Source organism: Lepidochelys kempii, chromosome 20 (genome assembly GCF_965140285.1).
Source record: "Lepidochelys kempii isolate rLepKem1 chromosome 20, rLepKem1.hap1, whole genome shotgun sequence".
Lineage (NCBI taxonomy): Eukaryota > Metazoa > Chordata > Testudines > Cheloniidae > Lepidochelys > Lepidochelys kempii.
The window spans coordinates 3427332-3440108 of record NC_136399.1 but is presented as its reverse complement, the minus strand read 5'-3'; the positions used below and the strand labels follow the sequence as shown (position 1 = coordinate 3440108).

The 12777-nt window shown below is 64.5% G+C and overlaps 1 protein-coding gene across 2 annotated transcripts in view; it reads right to left on the bottom strand.

The window, feature by feature from the left end:
- Positions 1-12777, bottom strand: part of LRP1 (LDL receptor related protein 1) — a 187191-nt gene that overhangs the window by 23633 nt on the left and 150781 nt on the right. For both annotated transcript variants that reach the window (XM_073318798.2, XM_073318799.2), the window contains exons 43-57: positions 12022-12226; positions 11513-11705; positions 10892-11017; positions 10539-10664; positions 9661-9780; positions 7159-7272; positions 5492-5641; positions 4694-4816; positions 3810-3926; positions 2742-2870; positions 2204-2326; positions 1757-1897; positions 1288-1475; positions 679-862; positions 83-168 (exon numbers count right to left, since the gene is read on the bottom strand). In XM_073318798.2, coding sequence (XP_073174899.1) covers positions 83-168; positions 679-862; positions 1288-1475; positions 1757-1897; positions 2204-2326; positions 2742-2870; positions 3810-3926; positions 4694-4816; positions 5492-5641; positions 7159-7272; positions 9661-9780; positions 10539-10664; positions 10892-11017; positions 11513-11705; positions 12022-12226 — 2125 coding nt within the window. The remainder of the gene's footprint in view (positions 1-82; positions 169-678; positions 863-1287; positions 1476-1756; positions 1898-2203; positions 2327-2741; positions 2871-3809; positions 3927-4693; positions 4817-5491; positions 5642-7158; positions 7273-9660; positions 9781-10538; positions 10665-10891; positions 11018-11512; positions 11706-12021; positions 12227-12777) is intronic.

Here is a 12777-nt window from a genome sequence, read left to right as displayed (position 1 = left end):
CCCCAACTGGAGAAGCCCAGTTCAAGGCCACGTCTGAGCGGCTGCCCAGTGGAGACGGCACAGACGCCCCCTTCAGCAGCACCTGTTTGAGCAGCGTGTAGTTGGAGCCGTCCAGGTTGAGTTTCCTCAGGTAGTAGCGGTTGGCGAAGATGAGGAAGGGCTCTTCGTCTGCAGGGGAAGGACAGGGGACGCGTCAGACGGGGTCAGATCCCCCCCTCCCCAGGCACAGAGACACTCCAATGCTGTCTTCAGCTTTCCACGGGCCCTGCAGCTGGTGGCAACTGCCCTCACAGCCACCAACCCTCCGAACGGAGCCGGCCAAAGGCACGGAGGTCTGCACTGTGGCAGGCCGAACCTGGACTTCTCCAGCGTGCTCAACAGCCATCAGCCAGAAACCACCCAGCAAAACCGCCAGGGGACCCAGATTCCCTGGTGCGGTGCTGGCTCGGCCCAGCGAGAGCACACAGCAAAGCAAGCCCGGCTGCCCGGCCTGCAGCCTGCCAGTCCAGACCTGACGGGGGCACGCTCCTTGAGCTCCTTGGTGCAGAGATACCAACAAAGCGTCCAGCCCCTTGGACACGGCAAGATCCTCCGCAAACCTAGAGGTTTCCGTCTGATCCCCGGCCCCCGGCATGCAAAGCCCCTCGGCGCAGGTGCCCCGGGGAGCTGCTCTCTCACCTGTGACGGCTTTGCAGCTGGTCGGGTGGTCGGGCTTTAGTTTGTAGCCCTCTATGCAGAGGCACTTGAAGCTTCCCAGCGTGTTGATGCATTTCTGGCTGCAGGGGTAGGTGGTGGTGCACTCATCAATGTCGATGCAGGTTTTCCCATCGTCTTTCAGTCTGTACCCAGGCCGGCATCTACACTGCAGGAGGCAGCGGGAAGCAGTTAGCAGCGTCCCTGCGGCACGGAGGGGCACACGCGCGTGCACCAACCCTGCACACCCCAGGGCACAAACAGGGCACGCGCAAACGGCGTGAGCGCCCCCAATCACGGCACACCGCATGCAGTGTGCACACGCACAAATACACAGCCAAGGGATGCAAAAACAGCAGGTGAGCAGACACGGTAAACACAAGCAGTGCCTGGGCGTGCGCACACATGAATGGTGAACAAACACACGCTGGAATAGCCCCGTGGAGAGCCAGCTGCTCCCCAACTCCCGCTCGGAGCCGCCAGGAGCAGGGCTCGCTCGACAGCTCCTTGTGCTCAACAGGGACCCTCTGGACGTCTGGCACTGCCCTTCCCCAGCCCCACGGCGCAGGCTGGGCCGCCCCCCAGCGACCCAACCTTATAGCCGATCTTGAGGTCCTCGCACTCCTGGGAGCAGCCGCTCAGCTTCTTGTTGAGACACTCGTTGAGGAAGCAGTTCAGCTCATCGGAGCCGTCGGCGCAGTCGTCGTTGTTGTCGCACAGCAGGCCCTCGGGCACGCACCGCCCGTTCTTGCACAGGAAGAACGAGTCATTGCACTTGCTCTCTGGAATGACGGAGGGAGCCGGGGGTCACCGCAGGCCGCCCTCGGCGTCACCCCAGGCACCGCTCCCGGGGCACCCCATCAACAGCCCTCCCCGTGCACCAGCCAGGGCCACGCCCAGGGTTGGGCGTACTGCCCCCTGCTGGCCAGGGGAGAAAGGGATTGAGTCCAGGGCCAAAGCACGGGAGAGCCCACTGGGCTGCAAGTGAGGGAAGGGGCAGGAAACCACGGCGACGGCTCAGAATACAGACCCCGGAGCCCAGGGCCCGTCCCCGGGCACCTACCGGAGCTGGTGCAGCGCGGGTTCTTGGGCGCCTCGTCCGAGTGGTCGTGGCAGTCGAATTCCCCGTCGCACTGCCATTGGCTGTTGCTGAGGCAGCGGCCATTGGCGCAGCGGAATTCGTGCGGGCCGCAGGTCGGGTACTCTGCGGAGAGAGGGGACGTGGTCAGGCCAGCTCGGAGCGGGCGCACGGGGAGCAGGGCATCCCCACGGGCATGGCCCAGGCAGGATCAGAGAAGGCTGGCACCTCGCCTCCCCCTGGCGCTTGGGCAGGGCCCTTTCCGCAGGGGCTGGCAGCTCACGCAGCCTCACCCGCCACTCTGATCAACGCAGTGGGACCTGGGGCTCCCCCGCCCGTCCCCATGTCTCGCTCGGAGCCAGGAGCCACGGAGCCTGGGCTGGGGGGGGATGGCAGCCCCAGCTCCGCGCCCCGTTCCACGCCGGCACCCACCGCACTCCGGGGACTCGTCGGAGCCGTCGCCGCAGTCGTCGTCGTGGTCGCAGACGAAGTGCTTGGGGATGCACTGGCGGTTGGCGCACATGAACTCCCGCTCATCACACGTGCTGTTGTACACTGTAACGAGGAGCCGCTGGTCAGCGCCCCGCGGCCAGGCCCCCCGCAACTGTCCCCAGCCCTCACACAAGGGCCCAGGCTGGGAGGCAAAGGGCAAACTAGCCAGCTCTGCCTCACAACCCCTTCCCCCCCTTCGGAGAAAGGTCACCTGCTCCTGTGTAGAGAGGGAAACCGAGGCACGGAGCTGGCGGGGGGTGGGGGCAAAGTCATACAGGACTAGAATCCAGGCAGCCTGACTCCCGAGCAGCACTGCCCGATCTGCTGCAGCCTCTGGGTGATAGCACCGGAGTCAATTGCTCCCCGGCCCAGGGGCTCCCCGGCTTGCTGGCTGCTCCAGCCCAGGGGCTGCTGGCTCCCTGGCCCAGGGGCTCCCTTCCCCACCCCCCGAACCGAGCGCAGCCACAGGGCAACTCACAGCAGCCAGCAGCTAGGGACTCGTCAGAGCCGTCTGCACAGTCCTTGTCTCCATCACAGAGCCAGCGCTCTGGCACGCACACGTATGTGCCCGGGCACTGGAAGGACCCCGAGCTGCAGGTGGTCAGCCCTGGGGGGGACAGAGGGGTGGGCAGGGCTTATGGGGCGGCTAGACACATGTTGGTATTGAGAGAGAGGCAGCATGGGGGGTGCCAGAAGGGCTCCCCCACGGAGGCTGCGTCCAGCGCAGAGAGGGGCCTGGGCATCTCATCCCCGTATACCCTGAGAGGTCCCAGCGGGTGAGCTCAGCACACGCCGTAACGGGTGCCCTGGCTCCGTGCGCAGGGGCGACATTCGGCTTGGCCCGGCTGAACCCCGGGTAGTTTTCGGGTCTGGGCCCCTTTGGGGCTGTCTCACATGATCCCCGAAGCAGCTTGTGGGGTCAGGACCCTGCCTGGGTGTGAAGCCTCCCCCACCCCGGGGGACCTGCCGGCAGTCGCTCCCTCGCATCACCATAGAAATAGGCAGCACGTCCACTGTCCCCTCTAGTGGAGGGTCTCAGAACAACTGGCAACCTAGTGACTGATTCACGCCCCCCCCAAGACAGGTGGAGCCAGCCCCCCTCATTTTACAAATGGAGAAACTGAGGCACAGGGAGGTCACCTAGCAAATCAGTGGCAGAACCCAAGAGTCCCCACTCCCCATTCTGCTGCTCTCACCACTAGACTCACCTCCCGAATTCGGCAACAGAACTCTGGAGCAAGGGGACCAGGAGCCAGGACTCCTACCACTAGACTCCCCTCCTCTCCCAGACCTGGGAATAGAACCCAGGAGTCCTGGCTCCCAGCCCCCCTGCTCCAACCACTAGACCTTCCTCTCCTCCCCGAGCTGAGAACAGAACGAACCCGGGAGCTCAGACCACCTTCCTGCTCTAGCCGCTAGTCTCTACTCCCCCAAGGATAAGGTATGGCTCCCTGGCTTTGCACTTCGAAGAGACACCCCTGGCCCGCTTCCGCCAGGCTCCCTTCCTCTTGCTGGGTCTTCCCTGCCCCCTCCCGGCAGGGCTTACGGCAGCGGCTGTCTTCGTCGGAGCCATCCCCGCAATCGTCTGCTCCATCGCACACCCACAGCTTGGAGATGCAGCGGTGGTTGTTGCATTCGAACTGCACGGGGTAGCAGAATTTATCTGGGAGGGGAGGGAGAGCCGGCGGTCAGGGCGGCACCAGGAGCTCGGGGAAGGGAACAAGGGGGACAGGACGCTCGGCCGTGTGACTGCGGCTGTTGCTGGGGCTCAGGGCACGGGGCTGAGCAGCGGCTGGGCAGGTGATAACACCGGTTCTACGCTAGGTGGTGCCTAGACCCCATGGGGATGGGCACAGTAGGATCCTGGGGACGGTGTGTGCTGGATGTGGAAGTTCCACGTTGATAGGTTCTGAGTGAGCAGAACTGGGGCTCCAGCACCCCCCCGAGTTGAAGGCCAGCAAGACCCTCACCCAGACTGATGTCTAACACCACCCTGATCATTCCGTTCAGGCGGCTGTCAACCCCAGGGTTGTCAGTGTCACCTCCCAGCCCTGAAACAAGCGCGAAACTGTCGCACGAGACCACGTGCGCAAACGTGCACGGGGCCACTGCGCTGGCGGCAATGTAAAGCCGAGGCTGGGAAATTGGGTCTTTGTTCTTTAGAGAAGGGAAAAGCCGAGGGCTGGTCTGCGCTAAATGCCTTGGGCCAGAGCGTCCAGTCCCGGGGAGGGGAGAGTGAGTGATCCCTGGCCCCTGGGCGATGGACATGAGAGATTTAAAACCTCACTCACGCCGTAGGAACTGGGAATAACGCGACGGGGGGGTGCTCACTGCGGTCTGTCCCCTCCATGTTCTTCCTCCCACAATCCCATGCTCCCCGTGGAGTGCCCATCCTTGCCCTTCCCACAATCCCATGTTCCCCATGCTTACTGCAATGTGTCTCGTCTTCGCCGTTCTCACAGTCGTCCTCCTTATCGCATGTCCAGGTCATGGGGATGCACCTCCCGCTCGGGCAGGCGAAGTAATTAGCCGGGCACTTGGGTTTCCTCACTCCTGGGGCGGGGGCAGGAAAGGCGCAAGGGCTGATTCGGTGACACCGGCTGAGCCTGGCTACACCATACAGCCAACCCTGGGCTCGGCTCTGCAGAGCGACACCAACCCTGGCATAGAGCTCCATCAGCCAGCGCAGCGTGGGGTCAAAGGGGCATCCAGAGAAACTCCCCTCCCACATTCTCTTCCATTAACGGGGATTATGGTAGCACCCGCACCCCAGCTGAGAACGGCGTCCCGGTGTGCTGGCCGGACCCCGACTGGGACAGGGGCCTCAGGGCGCTGTGAAATGGAGGCCCTGGGATGCTGCCTGGACTCTGCCCGAGAGACAGACTAAACGGAGGCCCAGAGATGCAGGGACGTACCCAAGGCCAGCCGGGCAGAGCAGGGAATGGCTCCCCGATCCCAGCCCAGTGCCTCCTCCACCTGGCCCCTGGGGCTGGACGGTCACTAGCTCCACAGGCAGGAACGCCTCACCCCGTGCCGGTCCGCGATCGTTTGCTGTCAGCACAGCCTTGCGCCATTTCCTTCCCCACCCCCTCACCCCAATCCCACCCGACTGCCCCCCCACCCAGCTGGGGACCAGCAGCCCCTGCTGGCGTGCCAGGCTGGCACTGCCGTAGCCTGCCCGCCGAGCTCCCCGGCTCCATCCCGTCACCGGCCAGGCCCCGCGCTCACCTGGGCAGTTCTGCTCGTCCGAGTAGTCGCCGCAGTCATTGGCTCCGTCGCACACCCAGGACGGGGCGTAGCACAGCGACGTGTGCTCGCACTTCTGGAACGTCAGGCCTTTCACCCCCAGCTTGAAGTAGCTGCTGCAGTCGGTGACACCTACAGGAAAGGCCGGAGTGGCTACTTCCCTCGGCTCGCGGGCCAGGGCACAGCTCCCAGCCGCCACCCAGCCCCGCCCCGCGTTCTGCCTGGCAGGGGCGTCCCCTCCGCCGTCTGCACCCTCACAATTCCGGCTGGCAGCTGAGTCGGGCCCGGGGAGCGGCGCAGGGGCAGCTCCCGAACAACCCCCAAAAGGGGAGACCGACGCTCCGGCCCAGACAGCAGAGAGCCACTGGGGGAACCGCTGAGACCCGAGTGCACCCACGGGCACACACACTGCGCGCTCACACACACACAGTGCAAGCACTCAACAGTTACACACACACACACACACTTGTCCTCCCTCCCCCATCACAGCCCTCCTCTGTCACTGCCAGGGGAGAAGATCCCTCACTGCCTTGGATGACGTACAGACCCCCCCGTGTGACGAAGTGGGACTGTTCTTAATGGTTCCTCTGAATAGTGTGGGGGTGCCTCAGTTTCCCCTAGGCAGTTCTTAAGTCTCTAGGTGGTGGGATAAAGGTGTATGATCATTGCAGTGCCCTAGAGAGCAGGTGTGTGCAGGGGTCTGGACACAGAGAATGGCCGACACCCTGTTTCCTGGCCACTGATGGCCTGGGCCCTTCCTCCCCTGCAAGGTGAGCGCTAAAGGGTTGGAGAACAAAGGAATCCGGTGACCTCCTGGCCCGGGAAAGGGACAAAGCCCAGAGGAGGAGGGGCTGGAGAGTGAGTTAGTTTGGGGCTGGCTGGAGACGATGAGTGAAGGACAGTCGGGGTTGTCTGGCTCACTGCCCCCCAAAATGGACCCGGCTGAGGGGTCCTGTTCTCTGTACGTACAAGCTCTGGTTTAGACCATGTTCCTGTTGTCTAATAAACCTTCTGTTTTCCTCGCTGGCTGAGAGTCACGTCTGACTGCGAAGTTGGGGGGCAGGACCCTCTGGCTTCCCCAGGACCCTGCCTGGGCAGACTCGCTGTGGGAAGCGCAGGGAGGGGCAGGGGATGCTGAAGGCTCCGGGGTCAGACCCAGGAAAGTGGAAGCCAGGTGAGCTTCTTGCCCTGGGGACAGGCTGCTCAGAGAGGAGACTTCCCCAGAGTCCCTGCGGCTTCCAGAGCATCGCCTGGGGACTCCGTGACACCCCGCCCGTGGTGACTCCTGGCTGAAGCCTGCGGCCTGCCCCCTGCTACCGGCCCTGCCCGCCCCCACGCCGGCTGCAGGTGCCAGGCCGATCCCTTCTGCCCGTCTCCCACGCCCGTTTCGCGGCACCTCACTAAGTGCTTCTGACAGCCTGTCGGGAGGTGGCACGTCAGGGGCTGCACAGGGCACCCTGGCAGTGACAGGGCGGCCGGGCCTGTTCCCAGGACACAATAACCTGGCTCGAACTCTATTGAGGGGGTCACGGCAGGGTACAGGGGGGCTGAAGGGCCTGGTTTCCCCTCCCCGCTGGGGGTGGGGGCAGCTCTGAGCCAGGGAACGGGAGGCCGAGGGGAGGTCCCCCCCGTGCAATGCTGCCACTCACTGCAGTTCATCTCGTCCGACGCGTCCTCGCAGTCGATGAATTGGTTACAGCGGCTCGAGTTCCCGATGCAGCTCCCGTCCCGGCACCGGAACTCCGTCACCGCGCAGCTGGTCTCTGCAACAAGGGGGACAGACCGGAGCTACGGGGGGGCTCGGCGGGCAGCCCCTCGCGCTCACTGCAATGCGGCTCACACACGCCCCTCGCGCTCACTGCGATGGGGCTCACACACGCCCCTCACGCTCACTGCAATGGGGCTCACACACGCCCCTCACGCTCACTGCAATGGGGCTCACACACGCCCCTCGCGCTCACTGCAATGGGACGCACACGCACCCCTCGCGCTCACTGCAATGGGGCTCACACACGCCCCTCGCGCTCACTGTGATGGGGCTCACACATGCCCCTCGCGCTCACTGCGATGGGGCTCACACACGCCCCTCGCGCTCACTGTGATGGGGCTCACACATGCCCCTCGCGCTCACTGCGATGGGGCTCACACATGCCCCTCGCACTCACTGCGATGGGGCTCACACATGCCCCTCGCGCTCACTGCGATGGGGCTCACACATGCCCCTCACGCTCACTGCGATGGGGCTCACACACGCACCTCACGCTCACTGCGATGGGGCTCACACATGCCCCTCACGCTCACTGCGATGGGGCTCACACATGCCCCTCGCGCTCACTGCGATGGGGCTCACACATGCCCCTCGCGCTCACTGCGATGGGGCTCACACACGCCCCTCGCGCTCACTGTGATGGGGCTCACACGCACCTCACGCTCACTGCGATGGGGCTCACACACGCACCTCACGCTCACTGCGATGGGACGCACACGCACCTCGCGCTCACTGCGATGGGGCTCACACATGCACCTCGCGCTCACTGCGATGGGGCTCACACATGCCCCTCACGCTCACTGCAATGGGGCTCACACATGCCCCTCACGCTCACTGCAATGGGGCTCACACGCGCCCCTCACGCTCAATGCAATGGGGCTCACACGCGCCCCTCACGCTCACTGCGATGGGGCTCACACATGCCCCTCACGCTCACTGCAATGGGGCTCGCGCTCACTGCACTGGCTGCCCCCACAGCCTGACAGGACACTTCGGGAGCGACCTGACTGTGTTTATCTTGGCCCCTCACTCCGCTCCTCTCCTCTCCACACTCAGACCCCTGCCTGACAAGAGGAAGGAAGCACCGGGAACCTGGCCGCTCGTGCACTGGGCTCCGCGAGCAGGGCTGGGCACGAAGCGGCCTGGTTCTCAGATGCTCCTAAACCACCCCGACAGCTCAGCGTTGGCACCCAGCTGAGGATGGCACGAGGGCCCTCTCCCCGGTACGCAGGACTGGCACAGGGGGCACGCAGATCTGGGCACCCGCCACAACCCTGGTCAGGGCGCCACGTTCCTCCTGCCACAGCAGCAGCCATGCCCAAAACAGCAGTTCTCGGGCGTTGGGGGCACGGCCTTGCCAACCCTGCCGGTCCAGCAGGGGACACACATGAGCTGGTGCCTCTTCCTGGGGCTCTGCTTGGAATGGAGCCTCTGCGTTCACTAGTGCTCTGTGCCCAGTGGGGGTCGGACTCCAGCCACAAGGGGCTCTGCTCCTCTTTACACTGGGGAGTTTGGGAATGCTGCAAAAATCTTCTGGGCAAAATGTGTGTGTGTGTGACGTGCAAACACGCCCATGCTCGTGTGTGTACATGAGTCCCCCACATGCAAACACCCTCATGCTTTTGTGTGTGTGTACACGTGTATGTGTCCCCCACATGCAAACACACCGGAGCTCGAGTGTGTACGTGTGGGTGTGTCCCCCACATGCAAATACACTGGTGCGCGTGTATGTACGTGTGTGTCCCACATGTGAACACGCCCGCACTCATGTGTGTAAATGCGTCCCCCACATGCAAACACCCCCATGCTTGTGTGTGTGTGTACATGCGTGTCCCCCACATGCAAACACGCCCACACTCTGCATGCACAGCTGCCCGGGCAGCCTTGGCACAGGGTTATTTGAACTCTCCTCTACTTACAAAATGTACAAAGAGCCCAAAGCCGCAAGGTACGCTGCAAACTGCGTCAGGACGGAGGGCCTCTCTCTTTCCAGGTACGTTACATGACTCCAGCTAGGCCCCCCCCCACCGAAATACAAGCATCTCGCACGAGTATTTGCAGAGCGAGTCTCCCCGACCGCTGGGAGATGGTTCGGGATTCCTAGCCACATTGTACGGCGGGAGAAGCCAAGTCCAGACAGAGGAAGGTCCAGCCGCTCCCGTTTGCCCTGCTGCGCAGAGAGAGCCGCCAAGGCCAGGTCTGAAACGCAGCTGCGGGGGGCTCGAGCTGGGAGTCTGACCCGGCAATCCGTTGCCCTCCAGCCCTGCCTCCGTCATGCACCAGGCGGACAGCAGTGAGGGGGAGCTGGGACAGAGCCAGGCCCGCCTGGTGCAGGAGCCGCCCGCGGCAGGCGAGCGCCAGGCAAGGGAGGGGAATCACTTACTGTTACAGGGCACTTCGTCTGAGTTGTCCCCGCAGTCGTCCATGCCGTTGCACCAGTACGCGTTGGCCACGCAGCGCCCATTCATGCAGTGCAGAAAGCCCTTCTTACACTTGCGGCTGCCTGCGGGGGAGGAGCGGAGAGGGGAGCTGCGGGGCTCAGGGGGTTGCTGGCCCCCCATTTGCAGTTCGAAGGGGCACCATGCACGTGCCGGCTCCTGTCTGCTTCCCACTGCCCGTGGGGGACCACAGTGAGCGAAGGATGTTACAGCAGGGTCAGGGGGGCTCAGAGGCCCCCCATGGCATGGCCCAGCCTCCCCCAGCTCTGCCCTGAGCACAGGAACAGGGTCATTCAGAATCAGGCTAACGCACCATCAAGTGCCCGGCTCAGATGCTGAAGTCCTACAGCAATATTCCCGGCCGTGCAGGTCACGTGTAGGGCTAGCAGGTGCAAAGCTTTCAGAGACGAGGGGGGTCCCGTTGGGGGGGCGCCAGCGCCCGTTAGCTACCGTTTCTTTATGAGAGCCGCCCCGTCTGTGTGGTCAGTGAGCCCCAGCCCTGGTTAACGGGCACGGGGAAGCCAAGTGATACGCCCAGGGGAGAACCCAGGAGAATCCCAGTCCCCTCCTGCCCAAGCCAGACCACACGCCAGGCTGGGACCAGAAATCAGGAGCTCGGGGTCCCACTTCCCCCATCCCAGCCACTACCCAACGCTCCCATCCCAGAAACCTGGCGTCCTGGCTCTACCCACGAGACCGAACGCCCAGCCCAGAGCCAGGCCAGGAGTCCGACTGGGCGCTGGGCGGGGGGAGAGCCGACAGGGCTCCAGGTGGGGGGAACCGCGGGGCGGGGGGAGCTGAGCCGAGCGCAAGAGGCCCTCACTGCAGTAGGACTGCTTCTCGTCGGACTTGTCCTTGCAGTGCGCGGTGCCGTCACAGGTACGGCTGTAGTCGATGCACTCCCCGTTCCCACACTCGAACTCGTGCACGTTGCAGGTGGAGTTGAGGGCTGGGGGTGGGAAAAATTTTTTGGGAAGAACCCCTTGTCCATGGGCACCATGCCCTCCCCATCCCCCTTCCACGTGCACCCCTGCCCCCATGCACCACCCCCTTCCCATCCCTCCCCCTTTATCCTCCTCCCACCCCCCTTCTGCCTCCCCCTCCCCTCTTTATTCCTAGGGTTGGCTCCCTCCACGTGGGGAGCATGACGGGGGGGGGGGGCGGGGCGGCACTCACCTTTGCAGGTGAAATCTTCCTGCAGGACCCGCTCGCCCCGGCAGGAGCAGTTGACGTGCCCCTTGGGGGTGAGCAGGCACAGGTCCTGGCAGCCCCCGTTGTTCATCCTGCAGGGGGACAGCTCGCCTGGGGGCAGGGGAAGAGCAGAGTCACACGCAGGCCCAGCGGAGACCCCAGCCAATGCTCCAGGACAGGGGCGGGTGCCAGACCCCTGTGCTGAATGGGGGGCTCAGCAGCCTGCTGGGACTGGCCAGCCGGTTCCCAGAGCCAAGTGGAGACAGGGCCAGACCCCTGTGCTGAATGGGGGGCTCAGCAGCCTGCTGGGGAGGGATCAGGACCGACGGGAGGGGGTGTCTCTATGGGGCAAATCCCCACCCCCAGCTTGCACAAAGGACAGGAGAGCTGGGGAGGGATCGGGACCATGGGGGAGGGGGTCTCTATGGGGCAAACCCCTCCCAGCCTGCCCAGGGGATGGGAGAGCTAGGGACGGACTGGGAGAGACCGGGGGTGGGTCTCTATGGGGCGAACCCTCCCAGCCTGCCCAGGGGACGGGGTGAGGTGGGCATGAGGGGCAGGGGGGGCTCCAGGCAGGAATTCCCGGCCCGGGGCCTGTTCCCTTACAGCTGTTGGTGTCGTTGGCCACGGCGATGATGCCCATGGGCTGCTGGGGGATGTCCACACGGAGCAGCTTCATGTCCGTGCCCACGTACTTGTTGGCGCGCTGCACGGCCCGGCGCACCCAGTCCGTCCAGAAGATATAGTCGCCGTAGACGGCCAGGCCGAAGGGGTGCACCGGCTCCGATTTCAGGATCACCTGCCGGGCACCCTCACACCGTTAGCCCAGGGGCTGGGGGCAGAGGGGAACAACCGCTGCAGCCACCCCCAACGCTGGACAGTCCCTGGACTAGGAGGGTCCTACCCTTCGCAGGAGGCTGTGCCCAGGGTTGGCCCGGCTGCCCCGCCAGTGCCCATCACCGCCCACTCTGCCCCACCGTGGTGATAACACCGATCCAGGCTCCACTGTGCCCGTTTCAAGGGGATCCAGCCAGCTCTCACTAGGCCCAGTCCGGGTCCCATCCCTCGGCCCCTGCCCCGCAGCAAGGCCCCCTGCCCCAGGGGTCTGCACTCACGTAGCGGTGGGACCCGTCGTACTCGCAGCGCTCGATCTTGTCCAGCGTGGCGTCGGAGAAGTAGATCTTCTCGGCCTTGTGGTCGATGGCCAGCCCGTTGGGCGTCCGGATGTCCTGGTCTATGACGATGAGGACATTGGCGCCGGCCAGGGTGGCTCGCATGATGCTGGGATGCTGCTCGTTCCAGTTGGTCCAGAACATCATGCTGAGGGCAGGGAGGCGGGAGGGGCGGGGCTGAGCTGGGCGGCGCTGCATGGCCGGCCCAAGCTGCACTGGAGCCCCCCTGGGGCCGGCCCGCCAGGCCTCTGGGACTGGGGAGCTCCAAGCTGCAGCCCATGGGTTCCCCAGCCCCACGTTGCTATTCCCTGCTCACTGCGGGATCCCCCCAGGCTCTGGGCTGAATGGGGCTGCTGGTGCATTTACAGGGATATGGCCCGGTAGGATGGGAGGGGCAGTAACAGGGACGAGACTAGAGAGCCCGCCAGGAAACCGGTCCCAGCAGCTGGGGAAACCCGCCAGTGACCCCCTGACAGCAGCGCTGCCAATCCAGCTCTGCTGACGTGATGCTTAACATTTCACTCCAGGTCGGGGCAGGGAATGGGACACGGGGCCTTTCCCCTCTTGGGGGCACTGGCTCCCATCTGGCCCCAGGACAAGGGACTGGCTGGCTCAGGTGCGTAGGGAATGGGGCTCGGGGCCTGTCCCCTCTAAAGGGTGCTGGCTCCAATCCAGTCCCAGGGCAGGGACTCACTGGCT